Source organism: Tasmannia lanceolata, unplaced genomic scaffold (genome assembly GCF_043159265.1).
Source record: "Tasmannia lanceolata isolate RefF3 unplaced genomic scaffold, GAP_Taslan_0.1 ptg000008l, whole genome shotgun sequence".
Taxonomy (NCBI): domain Eukaryota; kingdom Viridiplantae; phylum Streptophyta; class Magnoliopsida; order Canellales; family Winteraceae; genus Tasmannia; species Tasmannia lanceolata.
This window is the reverse complement of record NW_027518685.1, coordinates 32,802,266-32,815,388: the sequence shown is the minus strand read 5'-3', so window position 1 is coordinate 32,815,388 and position 13,123 is coordinate 32,802,266. Positions and strand designations below refer to the sequence as shown.

At 38.9% G+C, this 13,123-nt stretch overlaps 1 protein-coding gene across 7 annotated transcripts; it reads right to left on the bottom strand.

Moving 5' to 3' along the window:
- Nucleotides 1–302: 302 nt before the first annotated feature.
- Nucleotides 303–11,776, bottom strand: LOC143885231 (putative U3 small nucleolar RNA-associated protein 11). Of its 7 annotated transcripts, XR_013253172.1 has the most exons (11): nt 11,734–11,775; nt 11,307–11,378; nt 11,104–11,175; nt 10,840–10,913; nt 10,658–10,748; nt 10,132–10,211; nt 6,245–6,328; nt 2,165–2,256; nt 1,929–2,025; nt 900–1,032; nt 303–321 (listed from the first exon to the last, which is right to left on the bottom strand). XR_013253172.1 is itself a non-coding variant. In XM_077389303.1 (10 exons), the coding sequence occupies exons 6-9, from the start codon at nt 10,142–10,144 to the stop codon at nt 1,933–1,935; spliced, it is 282 nt and encodes a 93-aa protein (XP_077245418.1). In that variant the 5' UTR covers nt 10,145–10,211; nt 10,658–10,748; nt 10,840–10,913; nt 11,104–11,175; nt 11,307–11,378; nt 11,734–11,776; the 3' UTR covers nt 817–1,032; nt 1,908–1,932. The 7 variants fall into 7 exon arrangements, 5 of the variants coding, with proteins under 5 accessions (XP_077245418.1, XP_077245416.1, XP_077245420.1 ...); XM_077389303.1 differs by lacking the exon at nt 303–321 and having other exon boundaries at nt 817–1,032; nt 1,908–2,025; nt 11,734–11,776; XM_077389301.1 differs by lacking the exon at nt 303–321 and having other exon boundaries at nt 817–1,032.
- Nucleotides 11,777–13,123: the final 1,347 nt, after the last annotated feature.

Below are 13,123 nucleotides of genomic sequence, written 5' to 3'. Positions count from 1 at the left end.
TCGCTTCACTAACTAAGCTAGCTCGTTCTTTCACTCACTTAGTCACTTAGCTCCCTCATTCGTTCATTATGTTTATTTCATTTCGTTTTGCTACTGCATGTAATACTATCACTGGGGTGCACAAGTTCATACAAAGTTCGTACACAAGTTCGTGCACAAGTTCCGTTCGTACACAAATTCATACACAAGTTAGTACGAAGTTCACACAATCGGATGAGAGAGAAGGGAAATAAGGGGTCCGAGGGATTCTTGTTCTTGCCCGAACCTCGAAGCCTACATCCATAGGATCCCAAGTGCCCGGATCAATCGAAAGTTCGAAGCCTACATCCATAGGATCCCAAGTGCCCGGATCAATCGAAAGTTCGATTCTATATGAAATACTCATCTTCAAATGATATCCACATTATTCACAAATATGGGGCATTAAATTAATAAAAAACTTTGCTTTGATTGTATACAGAAAGGGTCCAACCTCACTCATCGAACTTTTAGTTTTATCGTAATGAATCTTGTGTGGGTTTGTATAAAGTGGTGGAGAAAGCCATGTGAGTTAGGACGACTCGGTTGCCACGGTTATAATCCTTCAAGTCGACAAGGTGTTATCATACATGACTGGCAAACCATAGCAATCACATTTCCAAAAATTTTAAAAGAGCTTTAGGGCACATTTGGCTACCAAAGTTTGATGTTTTTTTTTATTTGTTTAAGTAATCATCTGCTTGAAGAACCAACTTACCTAGAGATTGATTTGAGGTCAAAATTTTCAATTGGGGGAGATTGACGCAGAATAACTCGTGTAAGATCAAGAGAACGCAATTTATGAGAAGAGAAATGTGAATTTATTATATTGATCAGGCAATAAAATACACTATCTAAATTTTCTTAAGCTGACAACTTACTATGTTTTGCAGGTGCATTTGCAAACTCCCATTCGCAGGCACAGCATCAGAAATTTATTTTGTATGTCTTCCTCTGTAAGCTTCACCTTCAAGGAGCCAATGATATCATCAAGGTTCTTAACCTTGGTTGTCCCTGCGAAAATTTATACAAAAAATAGATAAGAGAACAAAGCCAGGATATCAAATTACAGAAGTTTCTGACCAAGCATCCCACATTATAATCCAAGTGATTTTAGCGAACAGGTTCTTTCTACATCAAGCAAACACTAAAAAAGACTGAATAAGCTGCCTTTGAGAGATGCATCCCCTACCGAATCAATATTTTGAAGTAATTGCATCAATCTATGTGAGATGATCTCGACCGTCCATTTAGATTGTGGACACCATGACAAGCATAGAGCCGTGCATCATTCACAAACATGAGAATCAGACTGACTCACATCATAAGAATGGATCATGCTATCTAAGATTCACAAACATGCGATTATGAAAAACCAGATTAAGACTCGCATCATTAGATTCAATTTTTTTTTTTGGAAGGGGCAAATAGATAATATATTAAGAAATGAGACAGAGGAAGTCCCGAGAAAATAGAAGATAAAAATAAAAATAAACTGTAAGAGATCAAATAGCCGGATTCTCAAGGGGGAAGAGAGTCAAACTGTTCCAATCTCGAGCTTCATTAGATTCGTAAACATGAAAATCAGATTAAACTATTTACCATCATACATTAACTCTCTAAACCTTTTTATAATTTAGTGACTCAAAAATTTTGCTTCAACTTCATGGTAAAACTCCTTTCAATTTCTCGAGAATTTTAACAGGAATCCTAAGCGTTTCATGATTCCAACTACGTCCTCTGGATATGGCACCAAAATGAATTGTTGAGCATGTCCAAAATCTCGATCTGGTTTAAGCATTATCCCCCAACTTCCCTAAAAATTTAAAATAAAATTAAATAATATTGCTTAATAAAACATAGAGCCAAATTAATGTCTTGAAACTTGCATGAGAAAAGGATAAGCATACACTGTCACCGTTTCTGTTCCATTCGCCATTTGTATACAGGTCCTGCGGTCGGGCACACAATTCTGTCTTCACGGAGTTTGCGCTTACGCCCCTTTTTCTGTTTCCACGAAAAAACAATGTTACGCCTACTTATTAAATCAAACCCTTTGAAAAAAAGTATCCCTGATGCCAGAAACAAGTTTATGATGTCTTGAGTTAGAGAGGTTAGATGAAAGAGAAGTTAAGGAGGTATTTACCTGCAATTCTTTTTGCAAGGACATGTCCATGTACAATTTTTCCAGATCATTTACCCTCTTCTTCCTTGCCTCCAGCTCTTTGTAGGACGCAACTGTTTTCATGTACAAGAAAGTGAAGACCATTAAAATATGGCTGAACACTATGTCTGGGCCTCATTCATCGGGCGGTTTCATGAATTCGAGGTTTTGATCAATACCAAGTCTATGTACCCATTCATTCATCATGGGTTTTAGTCTGGTTTAACATGCCAAGTCAAACAAAATAGATCAAGACTACAGATTTTATTGTGCAGCAAATCTTTACATTTTGGGTGGGGAGAGGGAAGGGAACAATGTTTTGGGTAGATCTTTGGTTAGGTCAGTCAACGTCTGTGGCATGCATTCTTGGACCTATAATACCGTCTAGTGACCAATAAAGAGGCTAGAGTCGGTGCAATCTTGTGAGGGGAAGGGAGGTGGTGCGATAGACTTAGACGTGAGCTAAAAGATAGTGAGATTACTAGCTTGTCTCCATTGCTTGAGCTCTTGAACTCCACCTATTGTTCCCCTAACTCGTCGGATTGTAGGATTTGGATATCGGACCCTCAAGAAGTTTTCTCAATGTTCGTTCTTTTGCAGGTTAAACTCGTTGAATAGGGAAAGATCAAGGCGAGCAAAAATTTGGAAATGGGTAGTGGTATAGTTAAGGTAGTATGAGTAGAAAGGCTGGGGAAAATATTATTTTGTTTTGGTTTCAAGAGGGTTCGGAAGAGGGGTAAAAAGCCATGGTTTGAATGGGGCCTAGGCTGCGGTGAAGAGGAAGATAAGGGAAGTTGAAGGGACTGTTAATGTGGTGTGGGGTGTGGTTGGTGAAAAGTGCAGTAACTGTTAAGAAAGAAAATATGCAATTTGCAGATAAGGAAAAACAATACTTTGCAGCTGAATTTTTCGAAGATTTGCAAAGCCATTGTGTCTAAAATTCATGGGGTTCAAGAGTGCCTAAAACCTAGGGAATTTACAAGTTTTCATTAAGACTGAAGGTGGCGTTTGGGCTAAATTTTAGGAGTGTTTTGGCAAGGTTTTTGTCAACTACAAACTGCTATATTTGGCTGTTAATAAGGAGGTTTCGTTAACGGTGCTTGGGAGGTTTTGGAAAGGAAGAATTCGACCATTTTTAAGGAGGTTTTGTGTGCCTATAAGATAGAAAAGAGGGGAGTGTTTTGGTGAGGTAGCCGGCTAGAAAATAGGAAACCAGAAATTGCCTAGAGGGGACTGTTTTGGATTCAAACCAACCAAGACAAGTCATTCTCAGTTGGGTTCTATCCTGGGGCAAAATCTCTAAATTCCTACATCCACACTTCCTCACAAATAAAGCTTTTATGTGAAAACCACTGAAAACTTTCCAAACCTATCACGTGTAAGACTAAAACTTCCTAAAACTTATCAACACAAAATCTCCCAAGACTCTAAACTTAAACAAACCAACTTCCTTCTATGAAGGAATTTTGGCACGAATAACTATCTACGGGTATGTTTCGTTGCCTTGGGGCCGCTCAGAGAGCAGTGGAATAAGAAGTCAAAAGGGAGGAGACAAGCATTTTGATTTGTCTGGAATTACTTCGGAGAAAAGTGTAAGTAGTGTTTGGTTGTGTGGCATATACTCGGAGAGTAGGAGAATAAGTAGGGGGTGTCATAACCAATATAGGGAGAGAGAGAGAGAGAGAGAGAGAGAGAGAGAGAGAGAGAGAGCATCATTCCCTAGGGTGTGTTTTGTTCCACAAGCGCTTGGTAACCGTCGAAATTTGTCTTGGATTTGGCATGTTGTTCCACGTTTGGTTGTCAAAATAGCATTGCACTCCCCTTTGTCTCCCTTGGAAGTCTCCCATGTAATAATTGTTTGTCTGTTGATGACATGGATTCATTGTCCCCTCCTTAGGACTTTTAAACCAAATTCTTCCAAAAGCAAGGAATTTTGGTTGAATTTATAGGGAATGATGCTCTCTCTCTCTCTCTCTCTCTCACTATTTTGGTAATGACACCCCCTACTTATTCTCCTACTCTCCGAGTATATGCCGCACAACCAAAACTACTTACACTATTCTTCGAGGTAATTCCAGAAGAATAAATATGCTTGTCTCCTCCCTTTTGACTTCTTATTCCACTGCTCTCAGAGCGACCCCTGGGCAACCAAACATACCGAAAAGTCAATCAAAATTCCTTGCTTTTGGAAGAATTTTTCAAAAAAAAAAGACATAAGGAGGGGACAAGGAATCCATGTCAACAGAAAAACATTTATTACATGGGAGATATCTAAGGAGTCAAAGGGGAGTCCAATGCTATTGTGGCAACCAAACGTAGAATGGCATGCCAAATCCAAGCCAAATTCCAAGAGTTGGCGAGCTTTTGTGCAACCAAACACACCCAAGGAAACCGCCCAAAGAGGTTTCTAATTTGACAAAAAAATAAAACTAATGTTCTTCATGTTGATGGATTTATCACAGACCGTCGATTTTGTCCGTGATACAATCTTTGGATGATCTTGGACTATCGGCCTTCGGATGGCATTCATCTGCCATAGTTTGGGATTAGACGACATCGTTTGATTGTTTATTTGAGGGTCCTGGGCAGTCCGATCGAGGATCTGACACTCATGTCCATTGATATGTGTGATCTGGCAAGATGCAGCTGTATCAGATCATCCCAAGTGTAATAATCTAGCATGTTTGGAAGGAAAGAAACAACTAGATATTCAAAGAGAAATGAATGAGTTGGGGAAAATTCCTAATACATATCAATATTGATCTTCTCATGTGGGGAAGCAGTGGGTGGGATACTCAGATGGTCCAACTAGTACAAAAGGAAACTAGAAGGGGTTACAACAAAGCCATGAGTAGCAATACATATTTATCAAGGGAGATCTTCTAACATGATTGAATGTAATTGAGGATCCACCTATCTGATCCTGAATCTTATCAAAGTAAATAGCGAAGTGTGGCGGTACAAGCATCCTCTAAACCATCGAATCACATTCTCAGAGTCCCTCTATGATTGTTCTCTTAAATAAGGCTTTGTCTAAGTACTTTATACCCTGATGTGCTTCTCTTACCTTCGCCTCATTTGCATCCAAAATCCCTATTGGCCCAGAGAATGCCCAAATCGTGTTCCCGCTTGAATCTCTAAATACAGTAACAAGCTTGCAGAGCCGGGATTGCCCATATTGGAACCATCAAAGTTCATTTAAAGCATTCCTTCCGATCGGGGCTCCCATACTTGGACCATCAACGGTCTCCTCTCCACACTAAAATAGACCTCCTTCCAACCTTCCCAAAGATCGTATGGCGATAGAAATTGGAATAGAGGAAAAGTTCTAGCCCATGCAATTACCGAAGCAATTACTTTGATATATAGGAAGTGGGGACTGGGGAGGCTTTGCAAACCCGTCAAAAATCCTTGCGTTCCTTTCTTTCCAAATAACCCACAAAATGGCAAGTAGGCATAGGTCCAAAGGACCTTTCCTTTCTTCTTCCAAGGTACTCCGGCCCAATTTTCTAGAAGATAGGGTAGAGTGGGTGGAAAGACTCGTGCAATACCTAACTTGCAAAGGATATTGCCCCACACTGCTCTGGCTACTTTGCAATGAATAAAAATATGATCAATGGTTTCCCTGCCTCAATGCATAGCGGGCAGTGGTCGTCAATTTGCTTGGATTATTCTAAGGTCTTGTGTTCAATTCTCACGGGGATTGGTACCAAACACCCTCTTCTTACATTATATTTGTTATTACTAAACAAAATAGAATAATCCAAGCAAAGTCCAAATTAAGGATAAATTGAGTCTTTTCCAAGAGTTAACTCTGATTATCACCTTGCCCAGCCAAGTTAGGTAATGTGGACTTGATTCAACCATGTTTCTCAACTACAGTGGATATGTATGCATGAAAATTTCAATAAGCCCTGGTACATCTCAACCATGTTTCTCAACTATATGTAATTAGTCTATCTAGATTGTACCCTCCAAATTTCAAATTTAAAATGAATCTAATGCTATAATACTCCCTGAGAAAGTTTATTGGATGCCAAACTTAAAAGGGATATTTCTCACCTTCTAATCTGATTCGGGACATCTTCAAAAGAAAGTAATTTTCCCCTTTGAGATGATCGTGATTATATCTCTTTAGCCTCTTCCCTGGTGAAAAAGAAGATAAAGGAAGTCTTTGAATACGTAAATTAGCAGTAAAGGTTGGAAAATCCAACAAAAGTTTAGAAATGACATAATCCTAGCAATAAAATTATTACATGACAGAGAACCCTCTGTGCCCCACAAAACAGACTGTTAACTTACCAACTTTTCCAAAAGCTTAAGCTGTTAGAGAAAGGCATTATTTAATCTTTTATACTTTAACACTCCCCCTCACGTGTGGCCCACTTGGCAAACACGTGACACATGTGACCCCACTTCTTGGGTTGACCATTGCATGTGGATTGTTGATAACAAGGAGGTTTGAACTTGATACCTTTGGCTCTGATACCACGTGGAAACTTACCAATGTCTCCAAAAGCTTAAGCTGTTGGAGTTGGCGTTATTTAATCTTTTATACTTTAACACAGACAATGTTATACCATCTAATGATGCCACAAACCCACGGCGGGATCACAACCAAGGAATAAAATATCATACACACTGACAAGCAATGAAAAAATATGGACAGACAAATACACACACATATTCATATATACACACAGGCATACACACACACACATACATATAAATTGTCTCCCTGGTCACTGGCTCCTCCATGCACCCCAATGTAACATCTTGACATCTTCTAAATTCCCATCTATCTATTAGACTATCTTCTGAATTGTTGTTGCCTTTCACTCAACCATATTTTTGTATGAGGATGAAGCCGCCCATGTCTCGACTTGATCGTGGTCATCCTCCCTTGAGACCGAAGCCTATGCATAGTCTCTCACCTCCAATACAACAGATTCTTCCTCTCTAGATCGAAGTCATCGAACCATTTCGCCATCTTCTTGCTTGTTACCTTTCAGCCTAAAAGTACCATCGATCGTGGTCAACCTCCCTTGAGACTGAAGCCTATGCATAGTCCCTCGCCTCCAAAACAACAGATCTCCCTCTCTAGATCGAACCATTTCGCCATCTTCCTGCTTGTTACCTTTCAGCCTAAACGTACCATCTAATATTTTTGTCCGCTATAAAACTGAAAAACATAAACTGATTTGGGAACTTGCCTGTGTTACAATCTTCCACCACCCATTCCAACTGCGAGGTATCCACCTCCTCGATCAAGGTTTGTTGCCTCGCTTTCCAGTAATCAATCTCCGCTCTTCCAAATTCCCAACGATCATAGCTGATAGCTGATTCAACTTGGGTATTCCCTTTCTAGTCATCATGTTGACCAATCCCCTCTATCTCCTCTAAAGCTCGACGTGTTCTACATCATGCTTGAGTTCCTTCTTCGAATCGTCAAGTCGAGCCAGGCAAGTTTCGGCCGTCCTACCGCTCGGATCAATTTTAGCTCCTTGATCTGCAGAAACTTGCGTATTTCCATCTAAAAGACTCGTCCCCCACCACCAAGTTAATCCAGTCTGGCATCTCCCACAGCTCCCTCCATTCCACACATATGCAATCCCCTCCCACTGGTTCTCTCTTGTAACTGGCCTATAGATCTCAAAGATCTTGCACAAGAATTCCCACATCCTTCTTTTTTTCTTGACGCTCAATGCATGCAAAGGGATATTGGGGATCTAATACTCCTTTCTTCTTTTAACCCGTGATTATGACCACCTTCTAGATCAACCAGATATGGAGTTCTTTCATTTGCCTTCCAACACATAGCTGGAAGGCACAATACAGAACCTAACACTAGTTATTTCTAATATGGAAAATTCATGGCTTTCTAGAATCAGCCATGAATAACAGACTAATCATGCATTTACTTTATGGGTGCATGAGTGCATATAACAAAAGCTATAAGGATGGTATATCAATAATCCAAAGAACACGTGCCATTTACCACAGAGTTACGGTAAGTGGTCCAGCAAATATAGAACAAAAATAATAAGTTTCAAACTTATATTCAAACCCACAACAAAACCAAACACAGAACCTGAATAAAAGACAAGAAAAAGAGAAATAGTGGTGTTTCAAGGAAAAAGCAATAGAGAAAAGGCAACACTATTTGTATACATTTTAGTTTCCATAACTGTTACAAAACTAACCCAAAGACCCTTTATAAAGACCATATAATTGCCCTCTTTCGACCCAAACATTCCCAAAGCATGTTTTTGTAGAAAGAAGTCCTAAACAAGTTCAAAACACTTTTTAAAAAGTCCTAAACAAGTTAGAATTCCTTCAAAATAAAACAGAAACTTTTGAAGAAAACTAATACAAATCACCTCTCAAAGTAGAGATTTGTATCCTAAATTGTTTCTAATTATAAAGCAACACTAATTCAACCTTCCTGCATCAACTTTAACATCCTCAATTTGAAATAGAAACTCTAAAAGCTTTAAAACAGCCAACCCTTTTCAATGACATGGATGTTCTAAACCCAATAAAAATATACCTATAATGCAGGTAAAATTCACCAAAATTCATAAAAGTTTCATTCTTATATGGTCACCGTTCTATTTCTGGTTTGAGGGACCTACGAGCATGCGATGCATCAGTAAGCATGCATTTACAACAAAAAGGATTGCTGAGCGACCCTGTCGGGTGTAACCTAAAGTTGGCCAATTGAAAATTTTCTTAATTAAGGGTTCACAATAGTTTGAAGGACATACGGGCAATCAATGCATAAGCATGCATTTCAATAGAAAGTATTACTTGGTCTTAGTGACCGTGTCAGGTGTAACCCAAAGTAGGTCAATTAGGCAATTTTGGCAGTTGAGTAAACGTTCATAATACTTTTCACATGAAGGTGCAAGTGCTCACAACAAGTGTAAGTGCTCACAACAATTTTTTCATAATAAATTTCAGCATGTAAGCGGATACAATCTACCTCAAAGTTCAAACTACAGCCCAAATGTGAAAAAGAGAACACAAACTTATCTACGGTGCTTTGCGGATGCGATCTAGAAGCGTTTGATTTCCTTCCTCATTGACCAAGGGGATGGGGAGGCATTGATCCGTTTGGTTTCCCTGTTTATCTTTTTTTTCTCCTTGTTTGTTTTGACTTTGGACCATCTTGGTCTTCTCATTTTAGTTAATAAATTAACCATTCAAAAAAAAAAGAAGCATTTCAGCTTCTTCTCTCATCAATGGTGGAGCCATACGGCCAGACCTATGGTCGCAATAATGAATCCAACTGCAGTGCTCTTCATCTACCTAGGAAAACCCAACTGTGCTAGGATTTGCATATGGAAAAAGAAAAATATAAAAAAATGTAGAAGAAGAGATGCAAAGAACAAAATATCCATTGGAGGATAATAACTTGTACGGGATATTTTTTATCCATTTCAATATAAGTCTAAGTTTTTTACTCTGATTTTTGCACCAAGGCAACCTTAATGAATCTCAAAGGTCTAATCTAACAACTCACTTAAGATGTTTTTTTTAATGTGAAATTATATTAAAACCAGACAAAATAGCAAAGCGCTTGACCGAGATGCTTCCATGAAGAGAAAGAAAATATATTAGAAAAAAGAAAAAGGAATAAAAGGAAAATGCAAGGTAGTATCAAGGAGGAAGATTGCAAAACATCAACAGGACAGATATTTATCGAAGTCTTCCCTCATACTTTGAATGGAATTTGTCAAAAACATTGGTAGAACCAACCAAACAGGCACATGGTCAGGAATGAACCCAATTACAGTTCAAGTGAAGCCTATCGAACAGCCAAGACATCATACCTAAATGAAGTGGCAATTTTTTTCGATATTGTAATTGGCAAATTTGTGGTCTCAATGAATTATGATTGTGCCTAATTTTACATCCAAACAGCCTAGAGGTTAGGAAGGTCAAACCTGTCTCCGGCATAATAAATGTGCTTGTTCTCTGGATGGTTATCAAGCGAGTGCAACATGGAATTTAGCCTTTCAATTTTCTGCAGGAAATGAAGAAATTCTATCAACCAGATCAACAAAGAGCCAGATAAAACTCGCAACAAAAATTCTACTCCCTAACCCATCATCAGCAAGAGCTCCGCTGGACTGTATTCGTTTGGTTCACTCCTAAACTTAAAAAATATATGCTAGTGTGATGACTGAAACATAAATGATGAAGTCATAGAATTAATATACAAAGTTAATCAATCCATGTTACTTGGGTCTGTGTATTACGTCAATAGTTTGGGAATTGATCATCTTGAAGTAAAACTCATCTGGGTTCCTGAACGATGCTTTCTCCTTAACTTTTTGAACACTCAATCCAGAGTCAACAAAAACAATATACATTTCAGATTATGAGAGCTAAAGCCTTCTTCACTTTTGACGATGGACAAGATAGGAATACCATAGAATGAAATTTCGCAGAAAGTATTAAATGACTTACCCTTATCGTCTCCTCTTTTTTGTGGAAAGCTTGAGCCCGTAACACATAGTCCTTGTGCTTCTCGAGAAAGCCAAATTTTTTCCTCGATTGGCTGGGGATAAAATCAATTACATCATGTAAGGGCTAATTAACATTAGGGATGAAAATGAAAGGCATTTAAGAAATAAAGATTGATCACTCACGGCTGAGCTCGTTTTTTGTGAGCCCTTCTATTGATAGCATTCCTCAGGGATGACAATGTAAAGAAATTGGCAGACTTCAAATAGCAAGCAACTATTCAGTTAGCTTATAGGTCGTATTTGAAAAGTAATTCATATGTCTTATAAGTTTTTCACCCTCAGGATTGCAACAAAAAATTAAGAAACAACACTAAGATCTTAGATTTAAAAGTACAAGATCCATGGTTTGAAATTAGAAGTATGAGGGATGTGGGTCTCTCCCAGTACCTGATTTTGAGATGTGGGTCTTCGACGCGGGCCCAGCAGAAGATGGCCTAATGGGAATACAGAATCTTTGCTCTGGTGTCCATTAAAAGGGGATTAGAAGAAAAATAGAAACCAGTACAAAGAACAGATTAGACAAATTACAAACCAAAATAAAATCCAAATCTAAAATACAAGCAGCATGAGGGATGTGGGTCTCCCAGTACCTGATTTCGAGATGTGGGTATTCGACGCGGGCCCAGCAGAAGATGGCCTAATGGGAATACAGAATCTCTGCTCTGGTGTCCATTAAAAGGGGATTAGAAGAAAATAGAAACCAGTACAAAGAACAGATTAGACAAATGACATACCAAAATAAAATCCAAATCTAAAATACAAGAAGCATAATCGATACTCAGAAGCTTCAATATCCTAAAAAAAATGATGAACATATAAAGATTTCTTGAACAACCGGGATTAGATGAAAAATAGAAACCAGTACAAATAACAGATTAGAGAAATCACAAACCAAAATAAAATCCAAATCTCAAATACAAGCAGCATAATTGATACTCAGAAGCTTCAATATCCTTAAAAAGGAAGAATATATAAAGATTTCTTGAACAAATGAAAGCAAACCAAATTCCTTCTCACCTAATAATTTGTACCCAAACATGCAACTGATGGCAAAAATAGGTTCGAACTGAGATTTTATATGGGGAGCTGATATCGGCACAAGCATGTTTTACTAATTGCACAAACTCAGCCTGTCTTTTCTTTTTTAACTGGCTTGTGAGAGCTTCTTGGGAACCGTAATAACCTTTAACAGCTCAAAACAAAATAAAAGAAAAGGAGGGTTAATGAAAGGAGTTCCATAGTGAAGAGCTATCAAAAGACAGAGAATAGGTTCTGCCAAAGTGCCAACAAAAATCATTCAAAAACCATAGGATGATCCAAGCCGTCCATTTCATGGGCCACAGTGTAAATAGGTTGTGCCCCAAAAATCATTTTCATAGGATGATCGCAACCCCCCAATCTATAGAGGTTTCCATAATATGCAGTTTCTCTTTAGATTGAAGGGCTAGGATCATCCTATGGAAATGATATTTTGGGGTGCAACCTATTTACGTTGTGGCCCATCAAATGGATGGTTTGGATCATCCTATGGTGGGGGCTGTATAGTTCATTTTTAAAAAAATTGGTGGGGCCTACCTTTGCAAGGGCAATCAACCTTTGATAAGTAGTCGGCTGCAGAGTTCGCTTCAGTCTTCGAAATTACAAAAGAGTATCTTTTATTCCTGCTAGTGTGGGCTTTAGTTTCCGAGGGTAGTTGCTGCCCCCGGAATGATATTAACTGTCATTAACGGTGTCAATTTTGGCTCGGGCTCGGAAGCTCGCTCAAGCTCGGCTCGAAAAAAGCTCGGCTCGAATCCTTACCGAGCCGAGCCGAGCCGGCTCGTTAAGCTTAACGAGCCGAGCCCGAGTTAGGCCAGGCTCGGCTCGGCTCGTTCAGGCTCGTCATGTCGCATCATCTGCAAAAACGTGTAAACATCATTGCAAAAACGTACTGAGGGTGCGTATCAAACGGACGTACTGAGGGTGCTATCAAACGGGTGGTGTAGACACCCCATTTTGACCGTACCCTAAACCTCTCATGATTGTGCGAAACCTCATCAATTCAGCTAGTTAGGATCCCAAACTTCATTCTAAGCTAGATTAGAGTCTCACCGAGGTCCTCTCAAAATTTCGTCGAAATCCGAATTGATTTGCCTTGCGAACGAGCCTTGAGAGTATCGTAGTATGAGTGTATAGGGGGTTGAATTAATCAAGATAGGGGATGTCCATGGGGGAAAGGAAGATAAAATACATTTTCATATACAAGGGGGGGTGAATTAGCCCGTTTTTGTCGCGGCTAGGTTGTGTGCTTATCAATTATGTGCGCTCATTAAAACTGGTAGTGCCAATATCAGTGATTTTTCTTTTATATATATAAAAAAATAACGAGAAAAATGGGAGAGAGCTTTCATTTTTGTAAAAGAAACCC